Below are 15,097 nucleotides of genomic sequence, written 5' to 3'. Positions count from 1 at the left end.
TTCTTTAAAAGAAACAGATTCCATCCAAGATTTTACAATACTATCTTGTTTGCATAATGAATCATTCTCTAATTGGATCAAATACATAAAGTGCCATAATTCAAATTGATTGTTTATGATCACATAATTGCACAGATAAGTAACGATTATATCAATAAATAGCAGTACTCAAATCGTAAAATAATAAAGAACAATCTCGTTGCAGAATCACCCAGTTCTTTCACGGCGCTTTAGCGGAGCAATTGACGTCGTAGTATTTATTTTTTTGAAAGCAATCTATATAAAAGAGTTTGCTCCAGACTTTCAATCTTATTGCTCAACTAGATTCTGATCAAAATGTATCGGGTGGTAGTTATATTAGGGCTTGTGACGTCATCATTAGGTGGGTTCTTAGACGGCGATTTGATGCTTATTGACGGTGTGAAATTAGTTGGTATACCAGTGTCAAACAGTTTGGAGGATCAAGGCAGGTCGTTTGGGGAGAATTCGGTATTGTTCAGGATGGCCAAGTTTTTGCAAGGACACGAGTTACACGTAAAACTACCCAAGTTGATCGAGAAGGATAAGATCACGCAGATATTCTCCGATACGCTGAAAGCTGTTGATGAATCTTACAAAGATAATTCTGGTGAGTAATTTTTGTTGGTTAATATAAATAGTACAAGGAAAGAGGTTAGACTTTGAAGTTACACAAATAAAAAGAAGACACCTTTACACAACTTGCAAACCCAATTTGGTGAAGGTAAATAAACTAAGAACTAATGCAGAAATGTTTATAAAAGTACAAAAATTTTCCTGTGAAATTTAAACCAGCGATCTACATCTTCTTTTTATAGTTATTTTGTGAAATATCCTGTCTAAGTTGGAAACATCTAAACAAAGTTAAATGCCACCCGAGGGATTCAAACTTACGACCCTTGGAACTGCAAGTTTATGCCTTAACGACTAGTCTATAGAGGCAGTTTTGTTCGGTTGATATATATTCCAATATTAAGCACGGCACCCATAAAAAAGGATAGAAGCCACTCCATTTAGTTCTCATGGATGTAGTAAAAGACGACTAAGGGAAACGATTAAAAACTTGAGATTCATCTTTTAGACGATGAGCTAGCAAACAAAGTTACTATTTGAATCTCTATTCCATCATAAAGCCATACAGCTGAACGTGGGCTTTCAGTCTTTTCAAAACTGTTTTCTCTGTCTACCCCGCAAGGGATATAGACCGTACTATATGTGCTTATTGTATTTGTATAGTAATCTTTGTATGCCTTAAATTTATGTTTTAATTCCCATTTAGATAAAAATATATACGGGACAAATTACACTGATTATTTAGGTTAATTTGACCTGCTCCGCTTCAAACCTAAATTTTGCTATGAAAATTCGATCACCATTAAAAATAATACCAAGTATGTTATGGTAATACCAACTGGTGATGCCAAAGTCGGGAAGTTACAATGCCTAGTCATGCGCATTGAATGTACATAATACAGTATATTAATTGTATTGTTTGTCAGTATATTGCCAGTTTCAGTGCTTTTTCCTGAAACGAAGTATTAATACGGATAGACATTACGGATTTACAAACTGACAATACATACATACATACATACATATGATCACGTCTATATCCCTAGCGGGGTAGACAGAGCCAACAGTCTTGAAAAGACTGAATGGCCACGTTCAGCTATTTGGCTTAATGATAGAACCGAGATTCAAATAGTGACAGGTTGCTAGCCCATCGCCTAAAAGAGGAATCCTAAGTTTATAAGCCTATCCCTTAGTCGCCTTTTACGACATCCATGGGAAAGAGATGGAGTGGTCCTATTCTTTTTTGTAATAGTGCCGGGAACCACACGGCACTGACAATCCAACTTTTAATAAGTATATATGCGTTAGTTTGTAAGGATGTGTGTCTGTTACTCTTTCACGCAAAATGTACTGCTAGAATTATGATGACATTTAGGAAAAGAGTAAAAAAAAAAATACGGAGTGGACTGATACATAAGCGCTTTTAACCCGAAATTCTCACGGAAACAAAACTTATATAAATTATTTGATAAACGTACAACAAATAATTAGTTTCCAATCTCCCAAGCTTAAATATGTTCTTGTAATATTTTAGTCTTTTTCAAGACACGTTCATTATTGAATAATGATCATAGTAACAAAGATTTATTCATTTCCTCGTGACAGTCGCTTTCACTACATATTTTTTCTTATTCCCTTATTTGTCTTTTACGACACATACGGGGAAGAGATGGAAACGTCCTGTTTTAAAAGTACCCGAAAATATACGACATCATATCACCAGCCATAGATCTTTCAATTGATAAAGAAAATGCTGCAGTGCAGTTTGTTACCTCTTCTTTTGCACTGACGTCTTGGAAGCGTACAGATAACTAACTAATTTATTTGACGTCAACCAATGTTGTGAAACAAAAAGTTTTGACAATTATTAAGCGATATGAAGTATCCTGTAATAATGAATAAAAATTTTGAATTTGAATTTGAATTTGAATTCTTTTTTTTTTAATTTTCTTTCAGTAAGCGGGCGTGGTAAGGGTGACGGTGGGGGATCAGTGGCTCTTCTTGGTATGATGTTCGCGAAAGCCATCGGCGCTGCTGGCATTGGAGGCTTGGGTCTTCTCACTATGAAGGTATGTATTTTTGACGGCCTCTGTGGCGCAGCGGTAGTACGCTTGTCTGTGACACCGGAGGTCCCGGGTTCGAATCCCGGTCAGGGCATGATAACAACTTTTTCTGATTGGCCTGAGTCTTGAATGTTTATCTATATAAGTATTTATTATAAAATATAGTACCGTTGAGTAAGTATCTCGTTACACAAGTCTCGAACCTACTTCGAGGCTAACTCAATCTGTATAATTTGTCCCGTATATGTTTATTTATTTATTAACCCACTATTTTGTTTGTTTGTTAACTCTTTATTGCACATAAAATTAATATAACAAATAACAAAAAAGGTTATTGAATTAAGGTGAATATGTACAATGGCGGACTTATCCCTGTTATTATTGGGATTTCTTCCAGTCAACCAAAAATATAAAAGAAAATTCATAATTAAAAAGGCAGCACACATAAAAAGCATTTTTCTTCCATCCTGGTTATACCTTCACCTCTTTGGATAGAATTGAGATTCAAATAGTGACAGGTTGCTATTCCATCGCCTAAAAAAGAAGCCCAAGTTTGTAAGCCTATCCCTTAGTCGCCTTTTACGACATACATGGGAAAGAGATAGAGCGGTCCTATTCAATTTTTTGTATTGGTGCCGGGAACCACACGGCAATAGGTAGGATATAGATAAAATAGTATTTTAACTAACATTGGTTGATAATTGGTAAAAGTGAATAATTGCCAACCCGCTTGTGCGACTAGCGTGACAGCTAATGCCCGCTAACCGGACGTGGCCATATTGTTTTTTGTCGCATATTTTTTATTAATTAATTTGCTTTCGCCACACTATTATGTAAACAGGAAGGGGATTTATTGAAAGGGACTTCGGAACAATTAAAATACTTGGTCGCAATGGAAATTGCGATAATCTTTTATCTTGTGAGTTTATGTATTTAAAAAAAAAATATAACGATGAAGAAATAGTAACCGAGCATGAATTTGAAAAAAAAAAGTCTCTCTGTTTGTATGTTTTTTGTACACGCAAATTTTCGGAATTACTAAACGGATTTGAATGCAATTTTATTTTTGTTGTATAGCTCTTATGCCCGGCCAACATATAGGGTATAATTTATTTTGGAATTTGGAACAGCTGATGTCGAAACATAACAGCTCAGGCAAACGGAGTTGCGGGCAACAACTAGTTAAAAATAAAAATTACTTATATATTTTCCCATCAAATTTCTGTCTTTATCTAACGGCTTTTGCTTTTATTTTCCGGAAAACATAGATCACAGAAAGAGTTCCGCTGTATATAATATTTGATGAGCTCTGCAGAAATAATAGTTTCTTAATTATTGATAATGGCTGAGTTCCTGTTTTTCCTGTTTGTCCTTAACGGTAGCGGTAACTTCTTCAAGAATGTTGATACATATCTTATTTTTATTTCATTAAAAAAAATACAAAAAGATTTGTCTGCTCTCATCAACTATTTTATCCTACATTAGGTGGAAAATTCCCGTCGCTATAATTAAGTCTAACGACCTTAGGGTAGGTACACACTTACAGTTTATTCTACTTTTAAATGAACACCGTAAATCCTTCCATAGTAAACACGGGTGAAACACAATAAAACCTTAACGACATGACAACACACTGTATTTTTGGCCATCAGCCTACTAGTATGAGAGATAGGTGCAACTTTGGTTACTATCGTTTGCAGGCTTATTGCGGAATCAAATGGTTAAGAGCCATCTATGACATTTTATTAATATCTAGGCCTTAATCGGTTAAAAAGGAGTAAAAGACTTAAAATTAAAATATTAAAAGCTAATTTATAATTAAAAAAGCCAATTTGAATTGCAAGTGGCATTCCAATCGTTTCAAGACATACATACATAAATACATATAATCACCCTTGCGGGGTAGACAGAGCCTTGTAAAGACTAATAGGCCACATTCAGCTGTTTGGCTTTAAGATAGAATTGAGATTCAAATAGTGACAGGTTGCTAGCCCATCGCCTAAAAGAAGAATCCCAAGTTTATAAGCCTACCCCTTAGTCGCCTTTTACGACATCCATGGGAAGGAGATGGAGTGGTCCTATTCTTTTTTCCATTGGTGCCGGGAACCACACGGCAAAGTCGTTTCAAGACAAAAAAAAAATATCGAAATTCTACGCCTCTTGTAGTAAATAAATTTTAAAAAATTTTACCCCCAAGCTCTCAATGCGGGTTGTCTTAAAAACGATACCAGAAGATTCCACTAACTATGATATCAGCCTTTTACTTAGCATCAGGATAAATCAACAAATCTTGCAATTGTTACCAAAAGTGCAACTGCCTCTTGCTATATATACAACGTGTGTGCACGCCTTAATGACGTCACGTATTCGTATTCGGTGTAATGCCGAAACGTGATTGGTGTAACGGCGTGCGTCTGAGTGTTCTAAATTCAAACATTTATTTTTTCTTTTATTCAGTTTTAATTAAATTTCGGCTGTTCTTTGAGAGAGTGATTTGACTCCGGTGAAATTAATTAAAATAAGGATTTTCTGTGTTTCAACTTTTGGTGTGGTTTAATTTTATATCGATCTGCGAGTTAACAATTGAGGCTAAAATCTCAATACGCAATTATCTGACTACACATAAAATACTACTAGTTGATGTCAAAGACATCGTTCGCGTGGCTGAAAGATTTTAGTAGGTATAATTTCTATATTTCATTTAGTTTACCTGATCTGTCATGGTACTGTATAATACTCTTATGCAAGTGAGTCGGTTTCGGGTACTCTTGACAAGACTTTTTGCCAGAACGTCTCCAGTTTGATCAAGATGTTCGTTCATCAAGGTCTTCCCACTCCAGCGTCCCCATTCTCACTCCCTTTGTTTATTTACTTAGTGAGTACGTTAGTTATTTAGCTTAATAAAAATAAAATTTTAAATATACTCGTAATATAAGAATTATATTAACATTACTCCATTTAACTAGGATAAAATAAAATCTTTTTACATCACACGAACAAATAACATATTAAGTAAACACTTAAGGAGATGAAAGTGCCTGTGCAAATACACAGTTTACGTTAAGAGGAAATACCTTAATCTCCTATATAGCGTAAATCCCTGTTAAATCCTAATCTCTCTGGAAAGGTACCCGACCCCCGTAGTATGGCACGCGCGCCGTCAAAAACTATCACTGTTTCGATTTTTATTATGACATAAAACGTGACAGCAATGTTACACCCTGGTACATCCTCTTAAGTATCCCTATAAGCAAATATAAGTGTACTTATTTGATAGTAAATAAGTGCTTTGAGATTTCACCTATTTTAGGAACTTTTGTTGGAATTTTGTCTCTTGAATTGAATGAGAACAGTGCCGGTATTCAGAAAATCAGTTTTAAACTCCTTTAATTCTGTCTTATATATTGTTTTGCTAATATCTTGTAATCTATTGATTTCAAATTAATGTTCCAAATTAGTTTGTTGATTTTATGATTTTAAATAGGTAAGAAATAAAGTTTTTATATGTGTTATGCAATAACTCCTTTTAATCTTATAAACTTTCAGTTCCATTCTATCTGCCGTAAGAAATGTAAAAAGGCATTGAAAATATTTTATAAAAGTTCCAATTTCGTTTTTTAAGATTAATCGGAAAAATACAACGAAGGAAACGAAATGATGTGAAGAACAAAGAGTTGATTAGAATGACCATAACTTTACCCCTTATGGTTGTCCACCAGGCTTTTAAAGACTGAAAGACCATGGTGTGACTGAGTGATGGAATTGAGATTCAAAATGTGACAGATTGCCCGCCTTAAAGAAATAACGCCTTTAAGTAATACTTAATTGACATTGTATTATCAAAACCATCGCCTATTTTTAAAATAAATACATACATACATATGGTCACCTTGTGGGGTCGACAGAGCCAACAGTCTTGAAAAGACTGAATGGCCACGCACAGCTATTTGGCTTAATGATAGAATTGAGATTCAAATAGAGATAGGTTGCTAGCCCATCGTTTAAAAAAAGAATCCCAAGTTTGTAGCCCTTAGTCGCCATTTACGACATCCATGGGAAAGAGATAAAGTGGTCCTATTCTATTTTTTTTCACGGAACGGAAAAAGTTTTTGCGTATAAATAAATAACTACCCATTTTTACATAATTTAACTTTGGTTAAGTGTAGAGATGGTATATAATTACCTACTTATAGTTTTAAAATCTTACTAGGTACTTTCCTATTTAGATTGGATTATTTACAAGTGCGTAACTAAAATAATAAACTGATATTAACTTAATATACTACCAACTGTAGCGTACACTAACGTAATATATGAACTCTTCAATATTATTCTGTAATAAGTCTCGAAGGTTGATAAAACCTTCACCTTGGCTTCTGTATTAACCTTCATTTTCTCAACAAATATCTCGTGGGATTATTATAATACGAGTGGGTTTCATAATTCTTCGTTTTAAGTGTGAAACAAAGAGTAAAAAGAATATGTTCTTCTTCTTTCTGATTTTATTATACACTAGAGGCCGCCCGCGACTTTGTCCGCATGGAAACCCTAACACTCCCGCGGGAACTCCGGGATAAAAAGTAGCCTTATTCTAGGTCTTCAGCTACCTACATACCAAATTTCATCGTAATCGGTTCAGTAGTTTTTGCGTTAAAGAGTAACAAACATCCATACTGACATCCTGACATACAAACTTTCGCATTTATAATATTAGTAGGATTTTTTACCGACATTTTATGCAAAGAATTCTATTCTATTTGCATAATTTACTATACATACTTAAATGGAAGTATGTATAATTATGTATGCAGATATAAATAAGTCTAAATCAGTAAATTTAGTACTTTTATTTTATTAATCAGTGTAACATTACACTAACTGACTGACTGTCATATCAACGGACAGCCCACCATTGAGATGACAAAAAATACATTAATAAAATTTAAATTCTTAAATTTTAAGTGTAGTAGTAGAGATTTGAAACTGGTATGTAGTGTGGGTCTCAGAAATTCCCGCGGGTAAAGAAATAGGCGGACTTTTCACGTCAAACGTCCTCCCTCTCTCTCTAATATGACTCTCTAACAAGTTACGAAAGGCACGAATATCGCGCCACCTTCAAAAGAATACAGGTTTTTCTCAACTTCCACGGGAACTATAGTTTTTCATAAGAAATTGGTAGATACCTTATGTCCTTCTCCAGACTCACTCAAAAATTCAAAAAGATTTGTTTGGTAGATAACGCGTGATAAGAACAACAAAGATAAAACATTTGTTTAGTAGATAACGCGTGATAAGGATAACAAAGAATCTTACTTACGTATTTGTAATATTAGTCGGTTACCAAATCTTTTTTCTACCCTTAAAAAGGTGCGATCGATATTTCATACCCTAGTTAACATTGAGACAAGATGTGACATGACATTTTAATGGAGCTTCTCAAAATTTAACTTTACGTATCTACTTAAAGGAACGTAAATAAACAAGGAGGGTGTTAATGGGAACATTGCAAGGGAAGGGCCTAGACGAGCGTACCTTGGTCAAGTTGGGGACTTTTTGGCGAAAGGTCAGGTCAAAATTACTAAACTAATAAGGCATGCAGAAAATTATACATTCGGTTTATAGATTTTTCTTTCACAAAAAGACATGACGTCACTTACGTGTGAAAAATCAATTATTTTTTACCGCCGCTCTACGTGTAGTGTAAATATAATGTAAGAGATGAAAAATATTACAATATTTAAAAATTTTAACATTAGTGTAGATCAATTGGGCTAGCAACCTGTCACTATTTGAATCTCAATTTTATCTTAAAGCCAAATAGCTGAACGTGGCCTATCAGTCTTTTCAAAACACTTGGCTCTGTCTACCCCGCAAGGGATATAGACGTGATTATATGTATGTATGTATGTGTAGGCAAGCCTTTGTGCCCCGTCTTGTATCAGGACTGTTTTTAATAGAACTTATTTCTTTCAGGCCCTCGCCGTGTCAGCTTTAGCTCTGCTTCTGTCAGCCGTCGTAGGAGTCAAGAAACTGGCGTCCCATGATGACCATGACGACCACCAAGTCATATACGCTGGTCACCACGGACACCACAGAAGAAGAAGAGATTTGACCACGCCTCTTCCTTACCAAGGGTGGGTGGAGTATGCAAAAACGTCATAGAATAAGTTAGATAAGGAAATAGACAAACATAGCCATAATGACTTGATTTTAAACTTAATAATAACTTACAAATAATACAGGTTTTTAACGTAAACGTAACGTATCACATCATTGTAATATGATTCGAAACCTCCGAGATAAAAAAAGGTACGTTTAATGCCTGTATTATTATTTTTTTAACTTTCCGTGACTTATTTTGTCATCAATATTTAAAAAAAAATATGCAGCTGCCGCATATGTACTTCGTTTTTTTCTTTGTTTATCAGACCATGATTGGCAGCCATTTTGTTTTGCTAGTGTAAAGCCGTTAAAAGACGAATATACCGCCAAATATTGCTGAAATAATAGTGACCGTTTCGAAAAGGAAACTACACAAGTACCTATCAGTTATAGAGAATTATGAGCTCTATACTATAAAGTCAATGTCAATAAAATAACTTATATACAAAAATGTATATGACATGTCAATGTTGCATTGTTTGGAACGAACCGTTATGAAGACCAGTGATAGCTTTATTGTTCCTACTAAAAACATTTTAATGGCCTGACACAGCTGGCTTTTGTGGTCGTTAAAGAAAATAATACCTTTTAAAGTGTATTTTTAATGTAATTTTGTATACTTGTACTACATATTATTTATTCTGTTGGTTTATTGGAGAGCTACAATTAATGTCTTATAAAAGTTCTCTACTTTCTTTAAAAATTGTATAAGTAAGGTACCACACAAATCCTATATAATACATATAAATCACGGCCTGATTCAATGACCACATCTATACCGCTTACCATGATCAGTATATACTTACTTATTTTATTTCGTTCACATTTTGTACTCTCTTCATGCAAATTCGTCGGTAAACTCTTGACCTGTTCTTTCGCTAGAATGTCCCTTATTAGGTCAAGATACGGTCATCTAAGCCTACCCCTTCCGACAATCCCATTCACATTCACCTTGTATTGTATATTGCTTGCATTTATCCTTCACACATGACCAAACCATTAAAGCTTCCCTTTTTTTCCTGTCACAATATCTTTTCTCACAACGTTCCTTTATCACACTAGGCCTTATGCTGTCGCTAAATTTGGTACCGTTTAAGCTCCATTTTCACGGTATTATTTCTAGTTTCATTCAGTTGTTTTTCTTTTTTATTAACGGGATTAATTATACAGATTGAGTTAGCCTCGAAGTACATAAGTTCGAGACTTGTGTTTCGAGATACTAACTCAACGATATGTACTACATAAGTACATTATATTACAGGGGTTTTTATCATTTGGTTATTTTGTCTATTAAATATTAGGTATTTATTGTAAATAAGTGATGTTTGCATTTGAAGTTAATTAACTAGATATTTATTGTTATTTATGAGACAATTAAATTATTGAACACTGAGTTTGTTTTAATTATATATTTATTGTACCCAAACATGCTTTCATCGCCATATTTTTAGGATTATGTTTAAATTATCAAAGCCAAGCTGTAAAACTACAAAACCCATTAAGCGTTCTCGTGGAAATTTGGAAAAATCAAAAAAAATATATTGAGAAATGTAATCTAAAAAAAATTGTATCGATGCTATTTCCCGACAAGTACTGTCCGTGAACATACAAAAGTAGAATAAATGGATATATCTGGTTACGCATGTAACATCTTCGTTATCATCGTCACTTACCATCAGGTGAGATGGAAGACAAATGTCTTATCCAAAATTTAATAAAAAAAATCTATAGAAACAGTGTTGGTGTACAATAAAATAAAGCATCGGCCTTATAGAACTGTAGGTAAGTATAACTTATATACAAAATTCTCGTGTCACAATGTTCGTTCCCGTACTCCTCAAAAACTTAACCGAACCTCATGAAATTTTGTGAGCATATTGAGTAGGTTTGAGAATTGGCCAACATCTATTTTTCATACCCCTTAGTGATAAGGGTTGTCCACCCTTAACATTTTTTAACTAGATACATACATACATATAGTCACGTCTATATCCCTTGCGGGATAGACAGAGCCAACAGTCTTGAAAGACTGAATGGCCACGTTCAGCTATTACTAACTGTTTTAAACTATATGTATCGTATATTTTAAACTAAATATTACTTAAAAATTATTGATATGGCAAAACAACGTTTGCCGGGACAGATAGTGTGCTTAAAAGTTTTTAAGACAAGAACCTAAAACCTTAAAGATAGCCAAGTCACCGTAATATCACAGAAACAAATGTCGTTAAAAGAAAATGTCGGCAATAAAAAAGAAAACTTTCTATTGAAAGTATGAAATGAAAGGAAAATGAATAGAAAGAATAAAGTGCTTGTAATGTCTTTCGTAAGTTTTTTTTAATAAGAAACAACTTTCACTTTAAAATTTGTCGCTTTTACCCTCGATGCAAAAAAAAAATTATAGTGGTTTAGATTTGTTAATTTGGGGCGAAAATAATTAATTTGTCTATAAATACATATGATCACGTCCATATCCCCTGTGGAGTAGACAAAGCCAGCAGTTCTGAAAGACTGAGAGGCCAATTTCAATTTATATTCCGCTTAATGAAATAATTCAAATAGTGACTGGTTGCTAGCCCATCGAAAGAAGAATCCCTAAGAAAGCCTATCGCTTAGTCCCCTTTAACGACATCCGTGGAAAAGATGCATCATGATAAGTATATGATTAAGTGATGAAGAAGTATACGCTTCTCCCGTCTGATCTCCGCAACCTTTGCAGGGGAAAATAATGGAAGATCTGTCCTGTAATAAGAGGAAGTAACACTGCATTTCATACCTGCAAAATGACACATATAACATTAGGTAAGTGCCTACCTACTTCATAAGTTATCAATCATATTGCAGATGAATTAGATGGGTTTTTGATTCAAAGTATATTGATGCATTACTAGCTGTCCCGGAAAACGTTGTTTTGCATTTTGTGGGTATGAAAAATAGATGTTGGTGGATTCTTAGACCTACACAATTATGCTCACAAAATTTCATGAGAATCGGTCAAGCCGTTTCGGAGGATTATGGGAACGACATTGTGACACGGAATTTTATATATAAGATTGTATACGTACATTGGCAAATTGAGAGAATACAATAAATTAAAGTTACACACTTTTTAATATTAGTAACTCTCTCTCTTCCCGTCGTATTACTGAGGGTCGTGACTCCCAAGAATCATTTTCTTTTTTGATGATTTCACATCATCTATCATGGTCCTTTGCATCATGGAGGGCCGAAGATCAGTAGTAAGTCAGTTAGACCTGGTCCGACCATCTCGTAGACCTGTACATAATACTATACTGCGTATAATATTAGTATAGATTGTCAAAAGACTATGGAATAAATTTACTTTAATTTAAAGTACCTATTTGTTTAATGTCTTAATTTAAAAATAGTACTATTTTGAACATTCAATTGATTTTAAATTAATATCTCAAACCAGTTTAATACTTTAATGCAGTTCGCTAAAATTTTATTATTACAATGCGCGACATCTAGTGTCTTACACAAATACTACTTATGATTTCATCACGAAAGTACAGTCAGTGCGGGTTGCTGTAAAGTAAAACAGTTTGAAAAGCACTTCTGAAGAATATGAAAAGTTTCACGCAGACGTTAGTAGATGGCGTTGTTAAATTTATTTCTATTGTGTTTTTCAGCAGTCTTATGGAAATAATTGAAGTAGTTCCTTCTATCTATATATAGCATAACATAACATATAATCACGTCTATATCTCTTGCGGGGTACACAGAGCCAACAGTCGTCAAAAGACTGAAAGGCCACGTTCAGCTGTTTGGCTTAGTGATAGAATTGAGATTCAAATAGTGACAGGTTGTTAGCCTATCGCCTAAAAGATGAATCCAAAGTTTATAAGCATATTCCTAAGTAGTCAAATTTTACGACATCTATTCTTTTTTCTATTGGTGCCAGGATCTACACGGCACTATATATATATATAAACATAGAAGAAAGATGATGACTGACTGATATATCAATGCACAGCTCAAACCGATGGGTCTAAAAGCTTGAAATGTGGCGTGTAGGTTCTTTATGTGGTCTAGTAGGAGTGCACAAAGGGATAATTTTATTATTTTTTTCAATTAATTAATTAGTCTCTTGTATTGTAAGTTGGTGCAGATCTGCTTGCAAACTACGCATCTTCTGACCTGCATTTGATGTGCTACGACCTTAAGTTAATAGAAAAGCTTGTCATTACATTTATTCAGATTTCACAAGTGTGGGATATCCTCGACGGAAGCGGTCATTACCGCCGAGAGCAGATTTCTAGCTCAGTCATCGGTCTTCTCTTGGTACATTCAGATGCATAATGAAATAAATTCCAAACTCAAATATTACCTCCATAAGAAACTTCCCATGAATGTAAATAAAGCGAAGTACATAAGTGTGCAGGTATCGTTGAAAGTGGAATGATGTTGTCTCTGCCTATGACTCCAGGAAAGAGGCGTGATTTAAGAATGGATGTACAATCTTCCTAACTTGAGTCAAAATTAAAAGTGCAAGTATCTACCTACACTAATATTATTGATGTAAAAGTATGTTTGTTTGTCCGTTTTTCATGTCAAAACAACTATGAAATTTTGCTATTTATTGCCCAAACTAGTACTGATTGGTTTCATCATATATCTGGCGTTAGAGCAGCTTAGTTAAGTAATAACTTATGTTCCGATGACGTTGAGACGGAGATTAATATGTGCTCCAATCCTTCAATTTATTATTATCGCGATTTAGTATACGGGCTCTGATAGGCTAGTGGCGTGTGACGTTGAAATAGACTCTTCGCTGCTATTGGTTGAGCGCGTCATATTCTCACTGTGATTGGCTGATAACGTGACGTTAGTGAATTCGTCACACACACGTTCTTCTTTTACTTCATCCGCAATTACCCATTACAACTACCCCGCCACGTCGCCCGTCTCGACCTGCCACTACAACTACCCCAATTTGATCAAAATAGGTTAATTTGTAACTTCCCCTTCCAAACTTTACCTATACTCGTTTTTAATTAAAATCTTACATAAATTGAAATAAATGAAAGTGTGGTTCCAGGCACCAATAGAAAAATGAATAGGACCAATCCATCTCTTTCCCATGGATGTCGTAAAAGGCGACAAAGGGGTAGGCTTATAAACTTGGGATCCTTCTTTTTGGCGATGGGCTATCAACCTGTCACTATTTGAATCTCAATTCTATCATAAAGCCAAATAACTGAACGTTGCCTATCAGTCTTTTCAAGACTGTTGGTTCTGTCTACCCCGCAAGAGGTATAGATGTGATTATATATATGTATGAAAGTGTAAACTTATTTGCGCTTCAGTGTACACAAGTTTAACTGCACTAGCGGCACTGACCTTGTTGAAGTAGAAACCACTTGAACCAGTATTCTACGCTCATACATTGCACTTGTCAGACCACGTGGTTTTTAACCCACTACGCAATAGAGAGTTCTGTATTTAAGTGCACTTTTTTTCGTATCTAACATGAAACGTCTAGTGTACTCTAACTGGCTTGCATAATTTATTCTCTGCATACCCCTCAGGGAAGGAGGCGTGTATTTATTTACAAAAGGTTTGAGTACGAAGTATGTACGTACGTAGACCTGAATATATTACGTATGTATTATATATATTTATGCCGTGTGGTTTTCTGCACTTTATAATAGGACCACTCCAAATCTGTCCCATAAAAGGGGACTAAGGGACAGGCTTGGAATTCTTTTAGACGATGGGCTAACGACCTGACCGATCTCTTAATACAATTCCGATTCATTTCCGCTTTCTACTAGCTCTGTCGACCCCGTTGGATAGACACACATATCTGTATAACTATATGTATATCATATGAAAACATAATATTTCAATGATCTACACACACCAGTCACCCTCTGACACGATTCGTGTGATACCTACGTATTACATATAGCTCATTCAGGGGCATTATGTTACTGATGGGATGTTCCTTCTTCATCATTATCGATACGCTCTTGATAGAGTGGACGTAGTCGTGGAAGTGCATACATACATATGTTCACGTCTATATCCCTTACGGGGTAGACAGAGCCAACAGTTTTGAAAAGACTGAATGGCCACGTTCAGCTATTTGGCTTAATGATAGAATTGAGATTCAAATAGTGACAGGTTGCTAGTCTGTCGCCTTAAGAAAGAATCCCAATTTTATAAGCCTATCCCTTAGTCGCCTTTTACGACATCCATGGGAAAGAGATGGGGTGGTCCTATTCTTTTTTGTATTGGTGCCGGGAACCACACGG

At 34.9% G+C, this 15,097-nt stretch overlaps 1 protein-coding gene across 1 annotated transcript; it reads left to right on the top strand.

Annotated features, from left to right (window-relative positions):
• Positions 1 to 336: 336 nt before the first annotated feature.
• On the top strand, positions 337 to 10,071 carry LOC106130722 (uncharacterized). The gene is made up of 3 exons (XM_013329625.2): positions 337 to 628; positions 2,548 to 2,660; positions 8,628 to 10,071. The coding sequence occupies exons 1-3, from the start codon at positions 337 to 339 to the stop codon at positions 8,814 to 8,816; spliced, it is 594 nt and encodes a 197-aa protein (XP_013185079.1). The 3' UTR covers positions 8,817 to 10,071.
• The last annotated feature ends 5,026 nt before the right edge of the window (positions 10,072 to 15,097 follow it).

Source organism: Amyelois transitella, chromosome 23, assembly GCF_032362555.1.
Source record: "Amyelois transitella isolate CPQ chromosome 23, ilAmyTran1.1, whole genome shotgun sequence".
Lineage (NCBI taxonomy): Eukaryota > Metazoa > Arthropoda > Insecta > Lepidoptera > Pyralidae > Amyelois > Amyelois transitella.
This window is presented reverse-complemented; position numbering and strand designations above follow the sequence as displayed.

What these genes read in the sequence shown, in the direction of transcription:
- LOC106130722 (XM_013329625.2), top strand. Translation starts at nt 337, where the DNA reads ATGTATCGGGTGGTAGTTATATTAGGGCTTGTGACGTCATCATTAGGT. An exon ending in ATCTTACAAAGATAATTCTG is followed by an intron (nt 629 to 2,547) that starts GTGAGTAATTTT and finishes ATTTTCTTTCAG; the next exon opens with TAAGCGGGCGTGGTAAGGGT. An exon ending in TGGGTCTTCTCACTATGAAG is followed by an intron (nt 2,661 to 8,627) that starts GTATGTATTTTT and finishes TATTTCTTTCAG; the next exon opens with GCCCTCGCCGTGTCAGCTTT.